Raw genomic sequence first — 23,071 nt, forward strand, 5'->3', positions numbered from 1 at the left:
ACATGTAAATATTCATGTTCTTTTACAGTAATACTTCAATACTTTTTTAGCTGTATATTGTAAAAACTATTACATTTAACTGCTTTTTATCACAAGAAAATATTTATAGGGACTTAGAGGATTGTCATGCTTATATAAAAATTTACAGGGAGCCTTTTGAAACAGTCAATACATGAAAAGCACTGGTTACATCTTTATTTTGAGTATTTATTTTGAGTTGACACCAGGTTAAGCCAATATCAACATGATTTTGAATGTTATGGTTATTTACCTTAATTGCTGTCAGTTAATTACACATGTTTAATGAATTCTAGCAGAGTGATCAAGTCAAACACTGTTATTTCTTGAAATCCTGAATGACACTTCATCTCGGGTAGCATTACAAGTGCTGTGCATGTTTAGTTTGTTCAGCACAGGAAAGGGGGCTCAAGGGGATGGGCCACCCAGCAGAGATTCCCCGCTCAGTGATTTTCTCTCTCATTTCAAGACCATGGGCAGTTCAAGCTAAAATGCCACCTTGGTTGTCACCCTGAGGAGGGTTTGTGTGTTCGGTTGTTTTTTTCTTTCAGTTGATGCTCAACGCGTGTTTGTTAATACAATTTAATTCCAGCAGCATTCCATGTGCCCAATTTATAGTTATCATGTTCAATAATAAATTGCCTAAGCAGGAACAAAGCTTAGTTGCACGCGGTGTTGCTCTTTAATTGCAGTGAACGTCTGCATTTTTATGGCCATCCTTACGCTGTACAAACTAATTCATTAGCAGTGCTTGCTTTCTGTGAGGCTGCGTGCTGCCAAAACAAAGAAAAGAGCCTTTCTGTTTCCAATCTGTGATGCATTAGGAGTGAACTTTTCCTGTCTTTGTTTCTTTCCTTGCCACAGGAGTTCAAAGGGGTAACGATCAGGATTTACAACTGTCATGGCAGCTGTGATAACTGGAATCACCGAAACCATGGATTCCTCAAAGAGCTTCAAACTGGTATGTTTAATCCAGTAAATTGTTGCTGCATCTGGCATCTTAGCTTAGGTTTTTACAAATGAAGGACAAGGCATGTGAACCTCAAGCTGTATTCATGCTAAGATATCTAAGACACCTGTAATCTGCTTTTTTAACCCCTATGCACATGGGAGTGTTCTCTGCTCTGACTGAATGTGTGCGCAAAATAGATTATCTTTACATCCCCTTGTAGGTTATGATTGGTAGTGCTGGAAACCACAGAGGAAAAGCAAAACTTCTTATGTATTTCTCTTAATATAAAGCAAATATTTTATTAAAATTCTTCTGCTAAGCTAATATTAAAAAAAAATCTGTCAGTAGAATCATAGAGCACTTTATTATTGTGATATTTAGATATTTTCAGCCTAGCTAATGTAGAATAACTTGCCTAATGCCTTTGTGAGTGCTCTTCTCATCTGAGAAATTATATTTATTAAGTTATATCTAAACAAGTTATCCGTAAATCTGTTTCTATACTTATCTAGTATATCCACATTTATCCCAGATGATCATATAATTTATTTGTTTGACTTTCTGACTTATTTTTATTTTCTGCCTTTTTCCTGATGGAAACGTTTTTCACCTTTTTAAAGATACAAGCCCACAATTTATTTGTTTGAAAAGCTTTTGCCAAAAAGCTGGTTGCACTTGAAATATGAGTAGTTCAGGTTAGACATGGAAAGTGTCTTTGAGCTGGCAAAGTGTCCCATTTGGTAAAAATATTTGTAAAAGCAAGTTTGTTTTAGAAGTGTAACCACATGGAGGACGTGTTACGATGTTAATTGTATCTACACCTCGTTGTCTTTCACATTCCTGAGCAGCTGCTTGTCAGCGCCATTCAATACATACCTAAAATCTAATTTTCTGTTTGCAGTAAAGATACCTTGTTAATCACAGTTAATGTCAAGTTGGTACTTTTTGTCATCTTTGAACTAGATGTGTCAAAAAAAAAAATCACTGAAGGTAAGTTAAACATACCAAACTTTGCATTTCCTGTTATTTGGCATGTAAACCAATACGGAGAGGGGAGAAAAAAAGAGTTTGGTTTCCAAGATGGCTATCGGAAATGGTTCATCACTGCAGCAGCTCAATGACACCCCCAATTGCTGTCTTTTAAAAGTCAGTTTTAAATCATAACTGTATGTGGCATGTGTGGGGAGTGGGAAGCAGAAAGGCGGGATATTGTCTCTTATTTACGCCTAAGGTTTCAAGATTCTTTAGGATTGGTTTGTGGCTTTGGTGGTTTAATATCAACATTAGTTTTTCTCTTGAGGATCTTGCAAATCAGTGAGGAAATAAAGTAGTTGGGTACAGGGTTTGATACCGTTCTCGGCAATGCCGGCTCCGCCGGTGGGAGAGCGTCGATGCGGCTGCACCGCAGCCGCGCTGTGTCCTGCGCCTGGCGAGGCTGCTCCCTCCTGCGCCGGTTCGGACCTGGAAAAGAAGGGCAAAGGAAAGGGGACTTGTAGGAAATTTGGAAAGCCAAGATGAATGTGCACAGCGTAGCACATGGATGACTTTGAACGAAGATGTTCAGACTTGCTATAGAAGAAGGGGTGCCAAATGATAGGATGAGGGGCAACGGGCACAGACTGAAACACAGGAGGGTCTGTCTGAACATGAGGAGAAATTTCTTTGCTGGGAGGTGCCAGAGCCTGGAACAGACTGCCCAGAGCGGGTGTGGAGTCTCCTTCTCTGAGACATTCAAACCTGCCTGGGGTGCTGTGTGACCTGCTCTGTGACCCTGTGTGAGCAGAGGTTGGACTGGGGATCTACAGAAGCCCTGCAACCCAACCAGGCTGGGAGTCTGTTTCTACTTTCAACACTTGTAAAATTGAACCCCCAAGGGCTGCATTCAGTTCCTTCACCAACAATCAAAGGAAGGTAGATGTCAGCTGATTTTTAGGTATTAAGAACTAAATGTTCCTTATAGCTTTTAGTTCAGGTCAAAGACATCTAGAATCTGCATATGGAATCAGTCTGCTCTGACCATAAACTCCCTCTTCTCCACTGACAGTGACAGGGCAGCACGTGCTTTGTTTTCACCGTGGGCATGCTGTCATTATCGCTGGGTGGAAAGTCGAGCATCTGGTGCTCGGACTTAGAAATGTCAGCCAGTTTGATCTAAGTCTGCCGAGTACTGGGGATGAAGCAGTGTCAGACTGAAAAGTCAGAACGATACGCAAACAGAATGACGCATCTGAAGCCGGTGAGTTGTGGGTCAGAAGTGTCTCAGCAACGGGCTTCTGAATCGCTGACAATCTCATTTGAAATTGTGTATTTTTTTGGAGTGGAATGTAGAGGATGCTACATCCATGTGTTTTAACAGGTGAAGCTTCCAAGGGATGGTACACAGACCAAAGACTGTGACTCAGTGTCCTTATGCTTGCCTAAGTGAATACATTCTGAAAAAAGTAATTCAATGAAGGATGATTGTGCAGACTGAGGAGCTTATAGTTGGTTAAACGAACAGCTTTGAGGCAGTACCTTCAAGAAAATTCAGGATAGCACCTGTGTAAGGAAAAATCTGTTTACATGTCTTTGAGTTGAAAACGTTCTAACCCCATCAGGGAAAGGCACAGGCACATAAGACAATAGATGTCATTCTTTATAGCACATTGAAAACTTCCTGTGTATAAATCAAAATCTAACAAATCTAATAACATATTTATTTTCTAGTAATCTAATAATATTATATTTTGGGAAGAACGGGAAACAACAGTCATGACGAGTCCATTGGAGCTACTGCTTTTTTTGTTGTAATGCATTTGGTTTTGTTCGCTCTGGCCTCCTGTGGTTTTGGAGGGATGTACTGAAAGATGGCGTTGCTGTTTTAGAGGAGATACTCTGGAAGTGTGCAATATAGTTGACAATCAGTTCAGACATTCCCATTTACATGCAAGTTGTTAAACAGCATCCATGAAATTGAAAGGCAACACATAATGCTGAATTTATTTTAGGAGTCTTGCTTTTTTTTCATGCAATATACATAATATGTAATTTAATTCCCCAAAATGTTACTGAAATCAGAGCTATGAAGAATTTAAGAAACATGACTTCTAATGTAGTAAGAAACTCATAGTTATATTGGATAAATAGAGATTTGGCATATCAGTCCACACAGGTAAGGTTTACATAGATGTTCTCCAAGGTAGGAACAAGCTGCCTCTCAGATATGGAGCTAAAACAACACCAAGTGCAGTCCATTATAAGCTTGCGTATGGTATGTCATATAATATTATAAATTTCCATTGCTTCCTTTTTTTACTATTTAGGAAACAGTTTACTTTTAATAGTTACATCAGGATGTTTTCCTATTTAGAACATATAATAATGTGGTTATACTTTTCCCAGTATGAGCTGTCATGTAGTTCACAAAGAATCTATGTGCAAAAGAAAGCAAACCAAATTCAGGAGTTCTATAGTAAATGAAGTTCCCTCCAAGTTCTTCCTAAGATGAGTTTTAGTCTAGTGAATTTTGAATATTCCTTGTACTTAACACATTAAATATCCATCAAGAAAAGTAAGAGCTGGAACACTTGGTCCTACTGAAACCAGCTGTATAACTCAATTTTTTTGTATCAATCTCCTAAATACTCCAGCCCGTAAATTCAGCTACTGCTAGAAAGAGGAATTTAGATGTAGTAATAGAGATGCTGATGCCAAGTTAGAGATAAGTATTGCAGAGAGCTTTTGTTTGATCTAACACAGCTGTCGGTTCCTGAAGAACCACACCAACAGTAGTTCGGTAAATGAGGTTGTGAATTTAACAACAACAACGGTCAGTATTTCAAATTATCTGTGGGGACGGAAGCTGAGGTAACCATGCTTAGGAACCAGCCATTCTTTTTACCCCCTTGAGTGCATAAAAACTAATGATGGATTTTGTTTACAATTTCTGGTATTATTTTGCCTAGCAACAACTGGATTTCCTGTAAAGCCGAGGGAAATAGCAGTCTCCAGAATGGAGCCTGGCCAGTCATTTAGCTTCATTAATTCTGGAAAAAATAATGATGTGGTAGCGCACAAATAGCAAGTACTATTGAACCTGGGCATTTAAAATGGGGGCTCCTGGGAGCATCGCAGAGCTTCAGGGTTCAGGACATTTGTTGTAGAATATAGTAGTATTTCCTTTCACAAGGATGTTACCTTTTTCTTTTCTGAAATTTGCTAATTTCAGTCATTTGAAGACAAATATATTTGGGGTCTGGTCCTCGATAAGAATACTTAACAATCTCTTGAGGACTGTAGCTGGTGTTGTGTGGACTGTTGCAATATAATTTAGATCTGTTTGGATTTCAGAGACATAATATAGAGATGTTGACATTTCAGTGAATACTCATTGTAGTCTCGAAGTTGGTTAAGATGTGAACCCATAAAATATTGAGAACATTCAAGTATCATGAAAAACTTTTCTAGGTAAATGCTGTGATGTTTAATGGGAGATCTGCTGGTGGTATGAACTTCTTATAATGCATCTGGCAGCCCATTTTCAATTTAACTTGCAGTCCAAGGAACATTAAGAAGTTTGGTGCAGGAAAAGAAACAATCCTTCCCATAAAATTCAGGATTTAGAATAGCAGACTCCCTTTATAATAGCTTTCACTTCTCTCTAGTTCTTGTAAAGAAACTTATAATTAGTTGATGAAATACAAAACATAAATTGATTATTCTGCAGCAATTTTCTTGAGAGGACTTCGTCAGCTCTCTCTTAATGTGGAGAAATTCAGCAAGCCATACAGATGGTGTGTTTTATTAGGTCTTTCTGCCCAATATATTGATTAAAGACAGCCACGTCTGTCTCCTCTAGAGATGTTCATCTGGGAAACTAGAAAGCAACATAAGTTTTGAGCAAGGGTTTGCAGGCCCAGGTGCTCCAGGATTTCAGTCTTGGTTGCGGCACAGGCTCTACCGGTTGCATCAAATCACATTGTGCCTTTGTTTCCCCAACAGAAGAAATATAGCACAGTTAGTGCACCTAAATAGAAAGGCAGCACAGATTAAGATACAACTTTGTTTTCTAGAAACGTGCATGGAAATAATTTCACGGTGTTAAGGAATGGAGCAGATTTTAAATGTTTATGAAGGAACATGTAGCCAGACAAACTGGGATTTCAGAGCTCATCTATACCAGATCAAAGTGATGAAAAAACCCAAGCAGCAGCGTGAGTAGATACACAAGTTAAAACAAAGAATGTATTTGATTAGCTAATATATAATGTCATGGATCCATTTGCAATAACAAAACTGGAAATAAGTTGCTTTAGTGTATCTTGTCAGGAGAGCAGTGCAATGGGATGTCCACAGCAGTGAGCAGGGAAGGTGACAGGCAAGGACAGGACCAGCAGCCTGGTGGCACAGGTACAGGGAGGGGACCAGCCTGTGCAATACGGTTCCAGAGGAGAAATGTACAAACACCGCTGGGTTTAATTAACTAAATTTTCTGTTATTTGGCCTTTAAAGTAGATGCAACCAGAAGATTTAATTTCTTAGGGTTGCTTCATGCTCCTCAATTAATTGTTGAAGTACACGGTGTTTCGTCATCAAGTGTGGTGACAGAGGCACGAATGCAGTCATGGTGGCGCTTCTTGGTAGGCAAACAGGGAAACTCCATGATCTCCTGATTTCTCATAACAAAAAATGACCTAGTGGTTAAATCACGTTATTTGTGAGCTTTTTATTTTCTTTAATGCCAAATCTGCTCTCTAAGTTTTGGTTGGCAGAGGTTTCAGGATTTGAAGAAGAGCCTAATGAAAGAGGCCAACCAGCTTTTGCTGTCACGGTAAACACTGAAAGGAGGAATCTTCACTGATTCTTAAACACCAGTTTAATTCTTTTCTTATTAGTATTCACACAGCATATAATGTGTCTTCATAAATGAGGGATGAATAAACAGCACATTTGTTTAGGGCGGAGATCAGAGGGGAAAGTGATGCAGAAGGTGCCTGGGAAGCGTTTGTGGCCAGTTTTCCATGGAGATGGGCAGAGGGGCCGTGGCATCCCCGAGCCTTTGTCCTGAGCAGAATGGGCAGCGCTGGAGCAGGAGAACTGGAGAGGGGAGAGTTTGCAAAGTACTGGACCTTAAAGTAATGTCCATGACTAATTGGCTTTTAATTGGCTTTCCTGGGATTGTTATGGAGACTTCTAACTGTGGCAAAAACCACCTGCTTCTGGCACTAAACAAATCTTTAACTTAAATAATTACTGCTTCACCTTCATAGAGCTTTAGACTCTTTTGGAGACGTATTTGGAGCAGATCGACCAGCTGCATGAATGTGTACATTGCTCTAAGTATAGTTATACAAACTAAGCTATCCTTTACTTTAAAAGTGTGTGACTTGTGTTTTTTAACTGAAATGTGATTGAATTATGCCCTGAACAGGTACAGCAGTTAAAGTGAGAATGAGAATTACTGCAACAGCAGACTTGAACATGGAGAAAGTAGACAGGATGCAATGTGCCCTCTTTGTTAGCTCAGCTTACTTTGCCTCTCTTTTCTCATATTTGGTGTGTTTTCTACCTTGTTATAATGGTAGTGGGTAGTGTTGAACAAGAGACCCTGCACCTTCAGAAAGACACTTTTCTCAGGTCTGTACATTCAAGAGACTTTAGAGAAGGGGCACCAGAAATAATTAAAGCTTTGTGCATTGTGCCTGTTAGTGCAGAGGTTTGGGAGCTCAAACTGCTCAAGCTTATTTTTGGCTGAAGGTTAAAGTGAAAGAAGGGGTGACAGCGCAAAAGCAGACACAAACAAAAGGGCAGAGGACGCGTTTTTAAAGTGTTAACATTTGTTTTGCTCCAGTTAATGCTGCTATGGTTCAGCCAAGCTAGAACCTGTAGGCTTGATGTCGGTATTGCTGAGTACAGTCTTACTACAGGTCATGCTGAAGAGAACGGTGATCCCTAGTTTGGGCAATAGAGCATATCAATCTGCAAATGACGAGAGTTGGACTCGCTGATCCTTGTGGGCCCCTTCCAACTCACAATATTCTATGATTGGGGTAAAGTGCCAGATGATGAAATGTGCTTAAGGGCCAAACATGCTTCCTGATAAAATTTGGGAAAACCGTGCCCAAATGAATTTCTCCTCCCTCCTGCACTGCATGTCCACGTGGAGGATGATAACTGACTGTGCTGTCAGCGGCTCTGTTAACTTGGAGCAGAAATCTATGCAGGGAATGTAGAGAATCTGAGCTTGGTGGTGGGAAACACAGATGTCGTGATGATGCTACCTGATACAAATTCATGTGTTTTAAGCGTATTTGCTTTTAAGGTTCTCAACTTACAAGGTATCAGGAGGCTGCCTTAACCCCCAGAGCACACGCATTACATGTAGTTATTATTTGTAAAATCACAGTCTGTTTTTCCTATGTGACCTTTGCCTCATTCGAGGCAGGGGGTGAATGATTTCTGTGGATGAACAACAACTTGAGAGAGAATGAAGCTACTGGCAGTTTTAAGTAGCAAGGCAGATGAGACCCAGGAATGGAACAGATAGTGTCCTTGTTAAAGCAACTAAATGCTTCTTTGAGGAGGTAGATTCTACTCCACTCTGCCAGATCCCCCTTCATAATCCCAAACAGATTAGTTAGGCTTTCTGCACATAATTCCCATTCATATATATATTTATAAAGCAAATTCTTTACCAATACTTCTCAAAAACAGGTACAAAAATACGGTATAAAAATATAGCCTCCAGTATAAGGCTCACAGTTACAGCAGCAGTTTCTAGAACGTAAAATCCGAGAGAAGCTGCTGCGTGAAGTGGTAAGTGAGGTAGTGTACACATAATTACCACATAATGTGTACAGACAATGACTGAGTCCTGACTTTTTTTTTTTTGGCATGGAATTTGAAACTGTGGGGTATGGGAACTACTGCTGAAGCACAGGATCGTGAGGTTACCATTTGTGTGGTTTGCTCTGAAACACTTGGCATTATGAACACACAGATGAGTCAGAGTGGGCACCTAAAGTCAGCAGAAAGTTTTGATGGTCATCTTTCTAGTCTGGTGTATTATACTGTGGCGAAGAGTATACTAAAAACCTAATAATTTATTTTCAGTGTAATTGTTAGGGTCACACTTAGAGTTAAAATAAAGATAAGCGCATTAAGCAAGACCCACCTAAGTTCAAAAAAGGTGCTCTTATGCATGAATACGCACACTTGTGTGTACATAAATCTACTACAAATAAATGACTGAGGAAGTGGAATTACCTGCATGGGCAGGTTTTATTCTGTGACCTACGGAATATACTCCTTTTGCTCTGAAATGCAGCTCAAGATCTGAGTCTGTTTGGTGCTTTCCTTCACCTCTTTTGGCCTTGAAACTTTAGTTTACCGTCATTAATGAACTATCAGTCATTTGGGCTGCTCCACAGAAGATAACATCAGATGATTGGGCTAAACAGATGAGAGAATTATCATGCTTTTAAAAATCCTGTACCTAGCAAAGGATTATATTGCATGGCAGTAGTTTTTGAGTATGTCCTTGATGAATTGGGCTGCTTTTTGCTTTGTATGGGGTATTTTATGGTTAATAGTCACTGCACTATCCAGGAGAAACATACATCTCTTTGAAATTATGTCATTCAGATATTCCTGCCCCTTAATGACTTCTTTTGTGACAAAATAAAGGAAATGATTTCCAGATGTTGTTCCCCTGGAATGAAGAACTCCATTGCCACACCCTGCTAGCTAAAAATTCAGATACTTGCACTGGAAGCCTGGAGTTCGGGTGCACACGATGCAGGCCTAAATGAAGCTAGAAAAGTTTAAGTATCCCTTGTTCCTGAGTGACCTATTAGCACAAAACTGATCTGCCAAAGGTTTTCTTGAGTTAAAAACCTGGATTCAACTTTCTCCCAGTCACGGAAATGGAAGTCAGAGACTCATTACTCCCTCTTCTTATCTGTTACAGAGCTCTGCTCTTGACTTTCCCTTCCTTCCGCATTGGAACAACTATTTTAATTTAATATAACTGAAGTTTGTGTTGAACTGATAATGTTAGGGTTATTCCAAAAGCCCACAAGACTGAACACAGAGTGTTTGTGGGTTTGTTTCCACCTCTCTGCTCTAGTCAGGCAGATGGTCCCATTGGCAAAACCTCCCTAGATGGTTTTTGACATCTCCTTTTAGCCCAGCCCATAAGGAACAGCAACAGGCGCATGTGAAAACAAACATCCCACATAACTACCTATGTGTGAGTTGTGGGTGTATATTCTCCTAAGTGTATTTATCCATCATGATCTCCAAACTTTTAATCTTGAAATTTTCTCTCTCCTGGTATGGTGACTTGTATTATATAGAAAGATGTTTCAAAGTCTGCAACCAAAAACTAATAATAAACTAAATACCATGGAATTGTAAAACACTGATAGCTATAACCAAAATACTTGATATAAGGCATATATGCCAGATGAAGAGCAGCAGAGCTGTGGTCCTGGAGATAATTCCCTTCTGCTGTTGCTCATGTAACAGACAAAGCCCTTACATATTCCTTCATGTAGATGTGTGCTCTTTAATCCCAGGAATGCTTCTGCTGACTCCTGCGTGCTGGAGTGCGTGTCGGTAAAGATCAAATGTCCAGTGATGCTTTTACTGTCTCCTAGATAGTGTTCTCCTAGACAGAGGCAGGCTGGACTTATCAGCAGGGTGGACATCCTACTGAATTCAGCTCTCAGAGCTTAAGATGTCTCACAAACCATTGTCAGTTCTCTGTTTGATGCATGCAAAACTGCAGATATCACTGAATGTGCTACAAACACCAAAAGTACCTACTTACTGGCATGCAAATTTCTTCAGGGCTCATTTCAGAACATCATAGATTTAGAGCCTGGTGGATTTGGAGTGCCAGAAAAGGAAGAGTCTTGCTTCACAGCAATATTGTGCCTTAAGCTGCCTGCAGGTTATTTCTGACCAGCTCTTGCAAAGCATTTGGGAAAATACGACATTCAAGTATGTTGACAAAAAGGGGCTGCAACCATTGTTTTTCACATCTAGGTCAGGTATTGCTTAGTGTTTCCGTGATGCCGTTGCATGAATGCCTGTCTGGTGGTTTGGTCCCTGCGAGTCCCCGAGCGCTCGGTGCACAAGCGCTGTCCCGCGGTTACTGCAGAGCCCGGGAGCTCCATGCAGACGCCTGGGAGTCAGCACCAGCAGCGCTCTGCTGCGAACGTGGGGAAACTGCAGCCTCCGTGCTCCCCAGATCCTGTATCAGGAAACAAGAATAACAATGACCTCATACGGTTGTGTTTTCTGTTTCACTGGTGTTTGTAAAAAACATCCTTAGATCTTCAGAGAGTGCTGCTTCTCTGCTAGACACTGTATCATTCTGCAAGCTCCTTCGCAGTTAAGCTTGTGCCCCCTATTCTGATGCATTTTGCGCTAGTTTTAGATTTCCTGAAAGCAGCCTGTCCTTTGCTTTCTTGAAGCCTTTATTGTTCTGGTAGGTGACTTGCAAAAAATAGCACTGCCTTTCCAGTCATCTCAAATTAATTACTTTCCTTCCCAAATGTTCAGAAGTTATTTGCCAGTTCATAGAGGTCGGAAAAGATTGCCAAGTATTCCTGCATTTATGAGGCTCTTAGGTATATTTTGGCAACAAATATAGCAGCTTTTTTGTCTTTTATCGGTTATATGGTTGAATAAGAATAATTGTGTGGAGATTGAAGAGCCAATGACAGAAATGTCACATAACCATGTGTAGCTGCTCCCTGCATGTGGGAACTGGTGTCTGCCATGGTCCGTTTGCGCTCTGCCTCAGCTGTTTCTCCATGCAGGGACCTCTGCTTGTCTCAGTGGTTCCTCCAATTTCTTTATCTGATGAACCTCCGTCCAAGCAGGTTTGCATTGTATTTATCACCAAATTTACTTAAACCTTATCTTAGTTTAAACTTTATGTAATACCTTTCCTACTACAGCAGGATACTTAAGCAGGTGGATAATTTTAACGAAATATGTAGTCTCATTGATATAAAACCAGTTTAATTTTATCTTAGTTTCATCATATCAGCTGCAATCTTTATATAAATAAAGTTACATACCTCCTTCAATGGTTTACTAAGTAAAGATTTCAGTGTTACCATTTTTGAATAACTGACATCATCCAAGTTCAGGTTAAGGTTTAGATAAGCGCATTTAACAGCTCTCCTCAAGCTTTTGCTTTACAAGCCGTTTTTCAGTTCCTGTAATATGATTATGCTCTGTTTATTTCCATGATGTTCAGTAGCATAAAATGGTGATTCCCATGGGGTGCGGGCAATCTTTAGCCCTCCTGGGAAGTGCTGCCCCTCTCTCCTCACAGTTAAAATCCCCTGGAATTTGCAGGGCAGCCATATGCAGCATCACTGAACACTTGTAGAGTCAACAGAAATCAATATAAATATTAAGTGGAGGAAAAAAAAAGTCTGACTAACTTGTTTCTGTCTCCTCCTGAAAAACTAGATGCCATAAATGTAGATTAATATATGAATGGATATAAAAACTGCAGGTTTTACAGATGACTTCCAGTAGACCAAATATGGTATTTCAAGGTTCTATAAGCTAAAATAGTTGATCCACTAGACTAAGGGAATAAGCACACGTTAAAAGACATTTAAGAAGTGTAACCTGGACACACAGCAGCCCAGCAAAGACAGACTAAAAATGTAGTCCCACTCACATCAGCATTAGCTGAGTCCTGGGCAGCGGACAGTGCTGCTGGTTACTAATGGAGTATTGGCCAGACCTTGATGGTTTTTCATATCTTCAGATGTTATTGAACTATTAAGGCCAGTTTTCTGATAACCCTCTTCATATGCCTGTATGTTTTTACATGTGGCTGTGTAAGAATGTAAATGATGTAACTTTCCATAAGTGCCTGTTGTGTCATTGTAAGGGAATTGTGACCTAACCTGTTTGCAATTAGTAGGTGTTGCTGGGATAAAACCAAGATCAATAATGGTCTCTAGTAGGAAAACTAAAGCTGAGTGGTGTTGTAATTTATCCAGCACTGATATTGTATGTCTGGGATAATGTTCTAAAATTGCACCTACACAGACCCTCCGAGCCCCCGGGTGAGGTGTGTTCGCTATTAATTAGGACAATGGTACAATGGAAGCCTGACAGGAGCCCTTGGAAAGGTCTGTAATGTAAGCTATTGATAGTAGGCCTAATTCTTTTCAGGACAAAGAGGCGGGTAGATTTTATTTGTAACTAAAAATAACTCTCATTCATCCCCCCACCCCACTGTGATTTTTTTTCAACTACATTTGAACTGAACAAGCAGAAAACTTGATTGAGTGGCTAGTTACTGCACTGGAAGTTGCATATAAATTATTTAACAAGGGTATGAAGAATTGAAACAAAACCGCCTTCCATCCTTCACCAGCACCCGCGGCTCAGTTTCCCTTGGAAACACTCAGCCATGCAGCAGAACCACAGGGCTTTGGGAGTACATTCCATCCAGGCTGTCAGAAACCAGGAACAGACACTAAGTTATGCTGAAATACATTAAGTACATTTTATCCTTTTGTTTTGGATTTTTAGCTCCGCAATGTAGAAACTCGGGTGTCTAAAGCCAATCAGAGCTGCCTTAAAGGTCATTGAAGTGATGCAAAAAACAGCTCCGAGAGTGCTTCTGTTTCAGCTGCTCTATGTTCAAGGTATTACAGAGCTTACTAAGGTTAGATTATTTAAAAAGGAATATTATGTAGGTAAGATCTTTAATCGTAGATGGCTCTGTGCCACTGTGTCTTGTTCCCTGAACAAGATGTGGACATCACAGACTGGTGCAGCCTGACAGATCCTCTCAATAGAAGAGCTAATAAATGAGGTGAAGGACCAGGGGCAAGTGGAAGTTGTTAGTAGGAAAATTCTGCATAGGAAGGTTGGGTAACGGGGCTTCATGTTTTCCCCAGTCAATGTTACTCTAAATTATTCTGCCAAAGGCCTCCTCCCCTCCAGTCCTGCTGCATCCCGGCTGCTCTGAGGACACCGTGCTGTTCATGTCACATCATGCCACACGCAGCCCTCCACCATCGACAGGAGCCCTGTGGTGGGTAAGGACGAGACTTCTGGACAGTATTACAGGTACTTAGAAATGGATCCTTCCTCTTGTTTTCATAGGGTTTCCTCAATAGATTTCCAGAGGAAAAGAGGGAAATCTGTATGAAAAACAGGAAGCAGTACTCAGAAGTTCTCTGCAACACAGCACTAGGAGGAAGACTTAAAATAAACGCAGTTGTTTGAAACGGTAGGCGATGCCAGCTGTATTATCTGACTGTAAAAACAATGATGAAATTTAACATCATAAGGCCATAGTAGAATTAAAAGCCTCAGATATTTATTTATGAAAAGTATTTAGCTTTTCATTTTAGTTCACAGTACGTGACAAAACTTCTGCACCCGGAGTTTTACACCGTATTTTCTATTTCAACTTTATCGCCCTGGGCAATTACTTTTGAAAACTTCTCATCCACCTCAGCTTTGGACTAGATCCCATATTTTCTAATGCCGATCCATTCCTCTTGCATCCAATATGAGACTTAATCTTTTCCCTTGACTTTTGACATTCTACAATAGTTTCAAATCCTGAGATTTACGTGTTAGAAGAAGACAACCTAGGATAAAATTTGACACACAGAAATACTCATTAACGAAATCATTCTAGAAACGTCACATTGAAGTTCCTTTCTCATCCATCTTCAAACTCCCATAAAATTCCACGTGTCATGGAGAAATTGTTGTAACTTTTAGTGCGAGCACTGAGAAGGGGTGGGGAGGTTGGTAACTCTCCAACTGAACAGCAAGTACACATTTACTATTTCTAAGCTCTGTCTACTACTATGGTCCAACGGAATTGGAAAGGCTGCATCCAAGCAGGCCAGGTTTTGCTTGCACAATAGTTCTGTTTGATTTTTTTTTTCCAAGGGTGAGGTTAATTGACAGATTTTCTTGGTTTCTCTGAGGAAAAACTGGATTTTGAACTATAGTTATGGTGCTGCCATGTTCAGCGCTGCTCTTTGTCACTGCCTTCTCATGTCACTATGTTAGTACAGAAGAACACGCAAGCTAAAAAACCGAACGCATTCATGAGACGCCAGCTTGAGAGATAATCACTTTCTAGTCCTTAGAAACTTCCCAAAGATGCAGTGCCTGTAATTCTTTACAATGTTTAGGTTTCATTTGATGATTTTTAAACAATAAGCGTAATGATCATAGCGTTTCAAGCAACTGCATCTTCTGCGGCCCTTTTGGATGCCTTGCCCCATACGGCTGATGTGGCAGACACAGAGAGCTGAGATTTACTTGTCGTTTCTACCATCAGAGCACTGCAAGTACCAGCAGGACTGGGGGTGATTAGCACCTATCCAAAATATACCCTGTGTTCTCTAAGGGATTCTCCAACCCTGTATATGTAATGCTGAAATCAAAGTAATGTCATATTGCGGCAATGTATTTGACTTTTCCTCTGCAAGACATATAAAACCAAAATAAAACGTTATAAACTCTGGAGATCTGGACTGGCATTGCACTCAATGGCCATCATGCCAATCTCAGCTAGTGCAGGGGTTTGTTTCCCAACCAATGACTGTGGCATCCAAATGTATTTTATTATAATTAAATGCTTTTTTGTTCCCTGTGGGTCTGTGACCAATTGAAAAGTGCTCTACAGATTGACTTTAACATCATATATAAAACCTACCAAACCCATAAGTTCCAGCAGAGCAGCACATGCTATTATGAATTGGTATTTATTTGCCAGCTTAGCACCTGTAACAATGGAAAAATGTTCCCTAAGTTAAAAGCACAAAACCGCCCATGAAGGAAAACTTTTTGGGGATTTGACCTGGAACTTTGCAATCTGATAAAACATGGTTTATTTTTAAAATTTCCCGAAGAGGAAAACTACAATGTGGTGTTTACAAAACTGATGAATTCTCCTTATAGAATAGAGTAGTTCAGTTGGAAGGGACCTGCAGTGATCATCTACTCCCAGTGTAACTCTTCTAAATTCTTGTTCACTTTTAATATTGTCTGTGGAATTTATAGTGTGCAGTCTTCTCCAAGACATGTTCATGTGAACAGGTTTTAAATGAGATTTTTCTTAATAATCTAAACAGGTAACTTTGTCCTGCTGCTTTATCACATATACATTTATCTAGGACTAAAGTATCCAGAATATGGCCTGTACTTTATATCTTTGGTTCTGGCAAGCACACAATAACCTCTCTAACAACAGATGTTTGAAATAACAAACGTCAATGTCAGAGGTCAAATTATACATAAATTCTTGGCCACATTTGCACAAAACAAAGTAATCTATTATGCAAAGTTACTTTCTCATCATTTACAACAGAATAGTTATTATTCTGGTGCCATAAATTATGACAATGGTTGAGATAAGCCTAATAGTACAGTTCAAGTGTTCGTAGTATATTTATTAATGAAAGCGTCGTGCTATTTCAATGAAATCAGTTGTATTCCTAAGCAACGCTGTTGGTCCAAGCTTGGAATGACTGCTTCGCTCAGGAATATGAAGTGAAGAATGCAAGAGGTCTGACTGTGTGCCATATATTTAATGATTTGCCTTGTGTAATCTGCTTAAGCTTTCTGTTTCACAGGGCAGCTGTCTCAGTCTGATTCTCTTCCATTTGGATAGTCAGGCTATTCTTGTACCATTGTAGGGGGTTGAAAGGAAAAGAGGATTCCCCCCTAATGTATTTTAGAACACATTCATTTTTTCAATGAGATACAATGTTGTTTATCTATCTCAGGGCTACCTTTTCATGGTTGTAGAGTACCATTTTCTCTCCCTGACAGAGTGTCAGAAACCAAGTTAGACATACATTTATGTGCAGATATAGGTGAGACACTTGCATATGCGTGGTGAATGTAAGGTATCACACAGCCCTCTGAATTATTGAACAGAATCTTTAATATTGCATATATATGCACATACCAAGCAACGTGGAGTGAGAAAATATGAACAGAGAAATAGCAGCACACGTCCATGACAGACAGCTGCAAACAGCATGAAGAGCAAATAAATGTAAATGTTATTTCTAATAAACATATTTTGAAAATTCTCTGCTTACCCCTAGGTCTCAGCCTGTGCTGATAACCCCTGGGCCAACGCTCTCTCAAATGATCTTTTCCAATTCTGTAGGAAAACATTTGCTGTGCTAGCATGTCAGAAGCGCTAAGCCTGGCTCTTCGGATTCAAATTTGCTGTGGGCAGTGAGGGATGGGAAGGATCTTTGCAATGTTGATATAGCTGTGACACAAACCCACAGAACGGTGCGAGCTGGTTTCCAGCTCAGCAGGGAGTTTTGTCCTTTGAATGGGAATGAATTAAGTGATGAGCTGAAGGCAGGGACTTGGGCAGGGTTTTGTCACGCTAGGTTTTGGTTGGACTCTTTATCTACCTGCTCCTGTTTCCTACTCACTGTGTCCCACAAGGAGATGCTGATGAGGAGTGTGCACAATATACTGTCATAGGTTGTTAATGGGGGAAACTTTCACCTAAAGCCAAGAGTCAGAGATTGGCTCTCACACTGAAATAGAGGGTTCTGTGATTTTCCAAAATTCTAGCTAATATTTATCACTCTAACTCAGAAGTTCATCCATTTTAAATCCTGGTGTTATCTAGATATCAATGATATTTCATAGCAACAGCACTTCACCACCTCTCATGTAGATGTACAAAGAATTAAACAGCATTTGTAAGCTCGTACTTCATACTTTCCTCTCTTAAGGGACCTTTCCTATCTTAAAGAACCATTAAGTACCGTGGGTAATAGCTGCCTACTTCTGTGGTCATTATAATCTTGACTTTTTAGATGGGGAAACTGATGTGAAGGAAAAATGTCAATGATTCTTCCAAAGCTGTGGTCTTAAGTCTGAGTCTGGGCTCAGCTTAGAGCATGGCCTCTTAAACTGCAGCTGTGTGAGTGAGGCTTGATTCTCAGAGCAATGACCTGGGACTCTTGCAGATGGAGACGAGGTAACATTACAGACATTCCTAAAATCAAACTGTAGTTTGTCATTTTATGTACATCCCACGTTCAAAGAGAATACTGACACACACCATTCCCTGATAGTTCCTCGGCTCCTCGCTGGCCTTTCGCTGCAGCACGTGTGCAGAGTTCCTTGGTGACCCAGCTAGAGATGTCGTCACTTAGGGGTTTTGTTCTGTTTTAACTGGGTATTTTAGTTGCTTTCTTAACCCATGTAACATTTCATCAAGCTCAGCCCCTTGCAGGAGGACACTCCACACCTGGCTTTACCTGCTGGGTAAGAACCACTTCTGTGGGTCTGCTTCAAACCTGCCACCTCAATCAAAAGTTTATAGGCCCATTTTGCTTCTTTCCTCAGCTCTTTTCTCCGTCTGCAAGTGGCTGAGATACATTCCATGCTTTTTTTCCCCATGCTTCTTGCCTTTTCCAGTTTTAGTCTGTTGTAGGTGGAAGGTTGGAAGGCTCACAATTTCCTTTTTCTGATACAGATGTTCTATGAAGGTGCGTACATTTTTTTTGTATTGTTCTCTATTCCCTTCCTAATAAATGTTAATGTTAAATTTGCTTTCTTCACTGCAACTCACCAACTGAATAGATACATTCCTAGAGTTATAAAGCTCAGAGATATAATGCCTAGGCAGTTATAATAAGCTCAGAGTCCATCCCTGTATCTGTTCCACTGAAGCTGGAACTGCTGTTTGGGGTTGGCTGGTTGGTTTGTTTGTTTTTACCCTGGAAGTGCATCAGTTTTCATTCACGTGGCATCATCTCTCATCATCCAGTCACTCAGTATCCTAAATTCATCCTGCACTTCTCCATAGTTGGTCCTTGTTTTTAACATCTTGAATAACTGAGTTATCTTTTATTTTCATTATAATTTTTTCTAAAAATCAAATTATAATCTCGTTATAGTTGCTTTCCTCACCATATGATACATAAAGTGTATTTTTCAAAGTGCACTTTTAGTTGAGAAATTACTGGAATTATTGAGGTGGAACTTTACTGCTTTTAATTCCAGAGATGAATTCAGACTCAGCCTGAACTATGGTATCTTCTGCAGTGTTTTTAATGAGAGAGAAACATCTTGATATATCATGGGTTTTAATTATGACAGGGTACCCTTTCTTTTAACACAAATTAACCTTTTAAAAATATTCAAGCTATAATGCATATCATCCACTAAGTACATTAATTATATACACAATGTATATTTGTTTAATTGAGGTGAAAAAAAACCCTTTAAACTTATACAAGCTAAATCACATAAACTTTTTTTACACCTGTTTTATAGCACTCATCTCTGACCTGGCACTTTTTATATTGTATTCTGTGCCAGATCATGGTTTTACAGTTCCATTTATAAAGCAATGGAAAAAATCCATCATTTTCATAAGCATGGCAAAGAAGCACATGTTCCCAAGGTCCTGGGAGGGTTTTTGTCTTTGAAAAGTTGCTTTATTTTAAGCTTAGTTAAAACACAAAGCAAACACTCAAAAGCATTAGTTTGCTTAAATTCCCCAAAAATAATAAACACCCCAAAGTGAATTGATGTGTTGAATTGATGGATGGCGTGTTGAACTGCCGGATAATTCCTAAAACTGCTTTTACAAACAATTCAGTGTTCTGCATTTCAGCAGCTCTCCCAGTTCGCACGCATCTCGCCTATGGTGAGCTGTCACACCGCTCTCCTCCAACACAGACCTTCATTAAAATGAGCCGCTGGTGTTGCCAGTGTTCAAACTGTATTTTGAACAAGCCCCCGACCCTTGCTGCAGTTTCAATCTGCATTTCCCTGGTTGTGTTCCGGGTTCGTTCTCTGGTCGGGGTGCCCAAGGAGGCAGCTGTGTCCCCCTGCAGCTGCTCCAGCACCAGCCTCTGGTACCGAAACAAGGGAACCCCAGAGCCGGGTGGTGGCTCCTGGGCCCCTTTGTCCCGCTCGCCACAGTCCCTGGTTTTATTTTGTACCGACTGCACAGTCCCATCATTCATTCTGACTGTTTGATTTCAGCTTCCATTCCCCAGGTCAGAAAAAGGCTGGTGAGGGAGGGAGGGAGGATGAAAGAAGGTGACACTTTGACAGCTCCTTTTTCACAGTAATGAGCAGAACTGCTCTTTCTTCCCCTGCTCCTGTTCACCGTGGCCTTTTCTTTCTTTATAGAGCCCCATGAAGGGAAGGAATTGCGGGTTCAGCTCTGCCTGCCAGGGGCTGACCAGATAAACTGGAGAGCTCTGGGTGTCCTTTGTGGGCTCTGCCCTCATCACTTTCTTTAGGGGTTATTTTCTGTTTATTTCCTGTGTATAATGACAGCTAAATGCAGATTAATAGAATTAACGTTTTGGCTTGAGTATGTGAGGCGGCAAAGCATCAATTCCTTGCTGGTGATTTCTGTGCTGTGCGTCATGCTCATTCACAAAACAGAGCTCTGTTAATTTAGCCAGTCCACGGGAGTCTGCCACAGAAATGTTCCCTTTGCTTGGAAGAGCAGGAAATAATTGCTGCCTTTCCAGCATTAATAATCTGTTCTTAGAACAACATCATTTGGTAAAGAGGCAATCTAGATTCTAAGTAACCTGTTTGCTAACGAGAAGAAAAGACTTCTCTGATGCAAGACAGTGCTGTTCACAGGAGCAGAGCCTTGGCTGATAAGGTTCAGGAGCTGCAATTTAAGTATAAATAACTTTTAATAGTTCACAACCAGTGCCAAACCTTAGGGATTCACAGTTTCTCTGATTATATAAAGTACAGGTTTAAACACCTCAAAACTCTCAGGATCTTTACATCCTTAATCATGTTTGCTGTGAATTCAGAGCTTAGATCATTGACATACTGCATATTATTCACCTAAAAAGCTTTGAATTTCTTTACTTTGTAAAATTTCCTATTTTAAAATGCATTTGGAGCATCATTCGGAAACCGTAAATCATCATGAACAAAAAAAGCCCCAAAGCAAAGAGAGCAAAGCAGGTGGGTAACAACAGGAGAGAGCGAACAGAAGGAGCCGCCACACAACCAGTAGGTAGGACGTTGTGCTACAAAGAATGTTTGATTTAACAAGGGACAAAAGTAGCAAGTGTCAGATTGACAGCCCAAGAATAGACCTACTATATAATTCTGTATAGAGATTAATCATAACTTTTCTGAAAGATACCAACCCCCTGGCTCCACTGAAAGGTCTTTCATTCAAAGTCGGTGCATTCACCCAGGAATATTCTGCCCATGCTGTTCATATTTCACAGCCAGAAAACTCCTTCTGCAAACCAGCCCCTTCCCAGGCAGGGCTGCGTGGTCTGACAGCAGCGGCGAACGGTGTTCCTGGCTTTGGTTTTCCTATTCTTTTCCCTCTGCTGAAGGAATTGTCCCTGGGGACTGTGGTTAGTATTGGAAATTAAGCAGAGCTATACACATTCATTAATGGAAACACGGATGTTTCAGACCGGAGACCAGCCCGTCATGTAATTTTTGCTTATGCTGTTCCGATTTTTTCAGTTGATTGAACTAGAAATCTGAGTAAAAAAAAAAATGCTTGTATTTAAGGAAACCGCCTCTTCAATATGAAATGAAATATATTTCATTTTGGTTTAATTTCCTTTTTTTATGCCTTAAAATGGTATTTTGAAATTTGATTTAGCGACACTGATTTAATGTCATTCCAATATGAAAAATCTAAACACTCTGGCCAGAAAATGTCCAAATAAAAGACTGCAATCTTTCTGCTTTTAAATTTTGTCTATGTGAAATCCTTCCTGAGGCAACCTAAACATACAACTAGTTTAAACTGTTTCCAAACCATATTTTTGGAGGATGACCTATTCACCCCCAGTAATTTGCCTGGGTCTAAATTAACCTGGAGCAGTCGGTGTAGGTGAGAGGGTCCATCTGTTTGCCTCACTCACGCCAGTTGTGTCAGGCCACCCAATTAAACCCCTGTAAGCAGCCTCACTGATGCCCCTGTTCTGCAGTGTGGAGTATGGGAGACCTGGGCTTTTAAGGGCAGGCCTGTGTTGTGCAGTGTAAAACCAGCTGAATTAAATGCAGAGCTGGTGTTGTACAGTGTAAACTCGGTTGAATGGATCCTCAGAGCTGGTGCTGTGCAGTGTAAACCCGGTTGAATGGATCCCCCGAGCTGTTGCTTGCGCTGTGCAGCTCTGCTCAGATGTGATGCTGATGCAGTGATGCTGCCCTCTCAGCACACCAATGCATAACAAAATACAGGTGTATCCCCAGTTTGATATATGCTGTTGGAAATCCCATCTTTGGGTAGATGCTGAGACAGAAATGGGTAGCATAACCTACTTTTCAACTGTTTTCATGAGCCTAGGCTTTGCTTTGCTCGTATTTCTGTCTTATGTAATTTCCTGCTAAGCAGAGTGCTGCTGAGACCTACCGGCTCCAGGAGGGAGAAAAAACTATAGTCAGAGCTCAGCTTAAACCTGACAATGTTCTGCTTTAAACTTGGCTGACCTCACCATGCGCGGTTCCAGCAACTTTGATGTGATGTGAACCAATGCCAAGGACATGTGATGGGGTCAAGTACGGAGAATAAAGGCAGAGCAGATGTGCTGTGAATGCCACAGTTTTCAGTGTTATGATTAATGTGACATCATGAACCTTCCCTGAAACGTTCTGCTGTGAAAAGAGACTCTTCATAAAACAAAGCACAGGGCCTGGTTTTATTCTGTAGGTTTATTGAAAGGTTTGAGGTCTTTCCAGTGTAATTTGATTCCTAACACTTGGCACCCCTTCTGGAAAGGGCGACTGTGTGATGTGATGGTAATTAGCACTTGGACCTCAGGCACAAACAAGGGAGGGACTGCAGCTCGGTCAATCACAGTCCCCACACCTTGTTTTTCAAGTGGTTTTAAGACTGATGGTGTGAAGGCTGAACTTACTTGTACAGAAGCAAATTCCTAAAGATGTGTCATGCTCAAAGCTTATACTTGCCATTTATTTTCCAGCTGTCTTTTACATAAAGTCCATTTCTATGTGAAATGGCATTGGCAAATAGACTGCAGGCAGCATCCTGTGATACAGGTATCTGCAATAATCATCAGGCTTCAGTCCATTATTTACATT

General features: G+C 40.5%; 2 protein-coding genes across 8 annotated transcripts in view; one reads left to right on the forward strand and one right to left on the reverse strand.

Annotated features, from left to right (window-relative positions):
* CFAP92 (cilia and flagella associated protein 92 (putative)) overlaps positions 1-23,071 on the forward strand; it is a 93,231-nt gene that overhangs the window by 13,511 nt on the left and 56,649 nt on the right. For all 6 annotated transcript variants that reach the window (XM_071812991.1, XM_071812994.1, XM_065845366.2 and 3 more), the window contains one exon: positions 883-979. The gene's annotated coding sequence lies outside the window, so the exon portion shown is untranslated. The remainder of the gene's footprint in view (positions 1-882; positions 980-23,071) is intronic.
* Positions 1-23,071, reverse strand: part of EFCC1 (EF-hand and coiled-coil domain containing 1) — a 43,473-nt gene that overhangs the window by 9,246 nt on the left and 11,156 nt on the right. For both annotated transcript variants that reach the window (XM_065845372.2, XM_065845370.2), the window contains exon 3: positions 2,322-2,431. In XM_065845372.2, coding sequence (XP_065701444.1) covers positions 2,322-2,431 — 110 coding nt within the window. The remainder of the gene's footprint in view (positions 1-2,321; positions 2,432-23,071) is intronic.

This window comes from Patagioenas fasciata, chromosome 10, assembly GCF_037038585.1.
Source record: "Patagioenas fasciata isolate bPatFas1 chromosome 10, bPatFas1.hap1, whole genome shotgun sequence".
NCBI lineage: Eukaryota > Metazoa > Chordata > Aves > Columbiformes > Columbidae > Patagioenas > Patagioenas fasciata.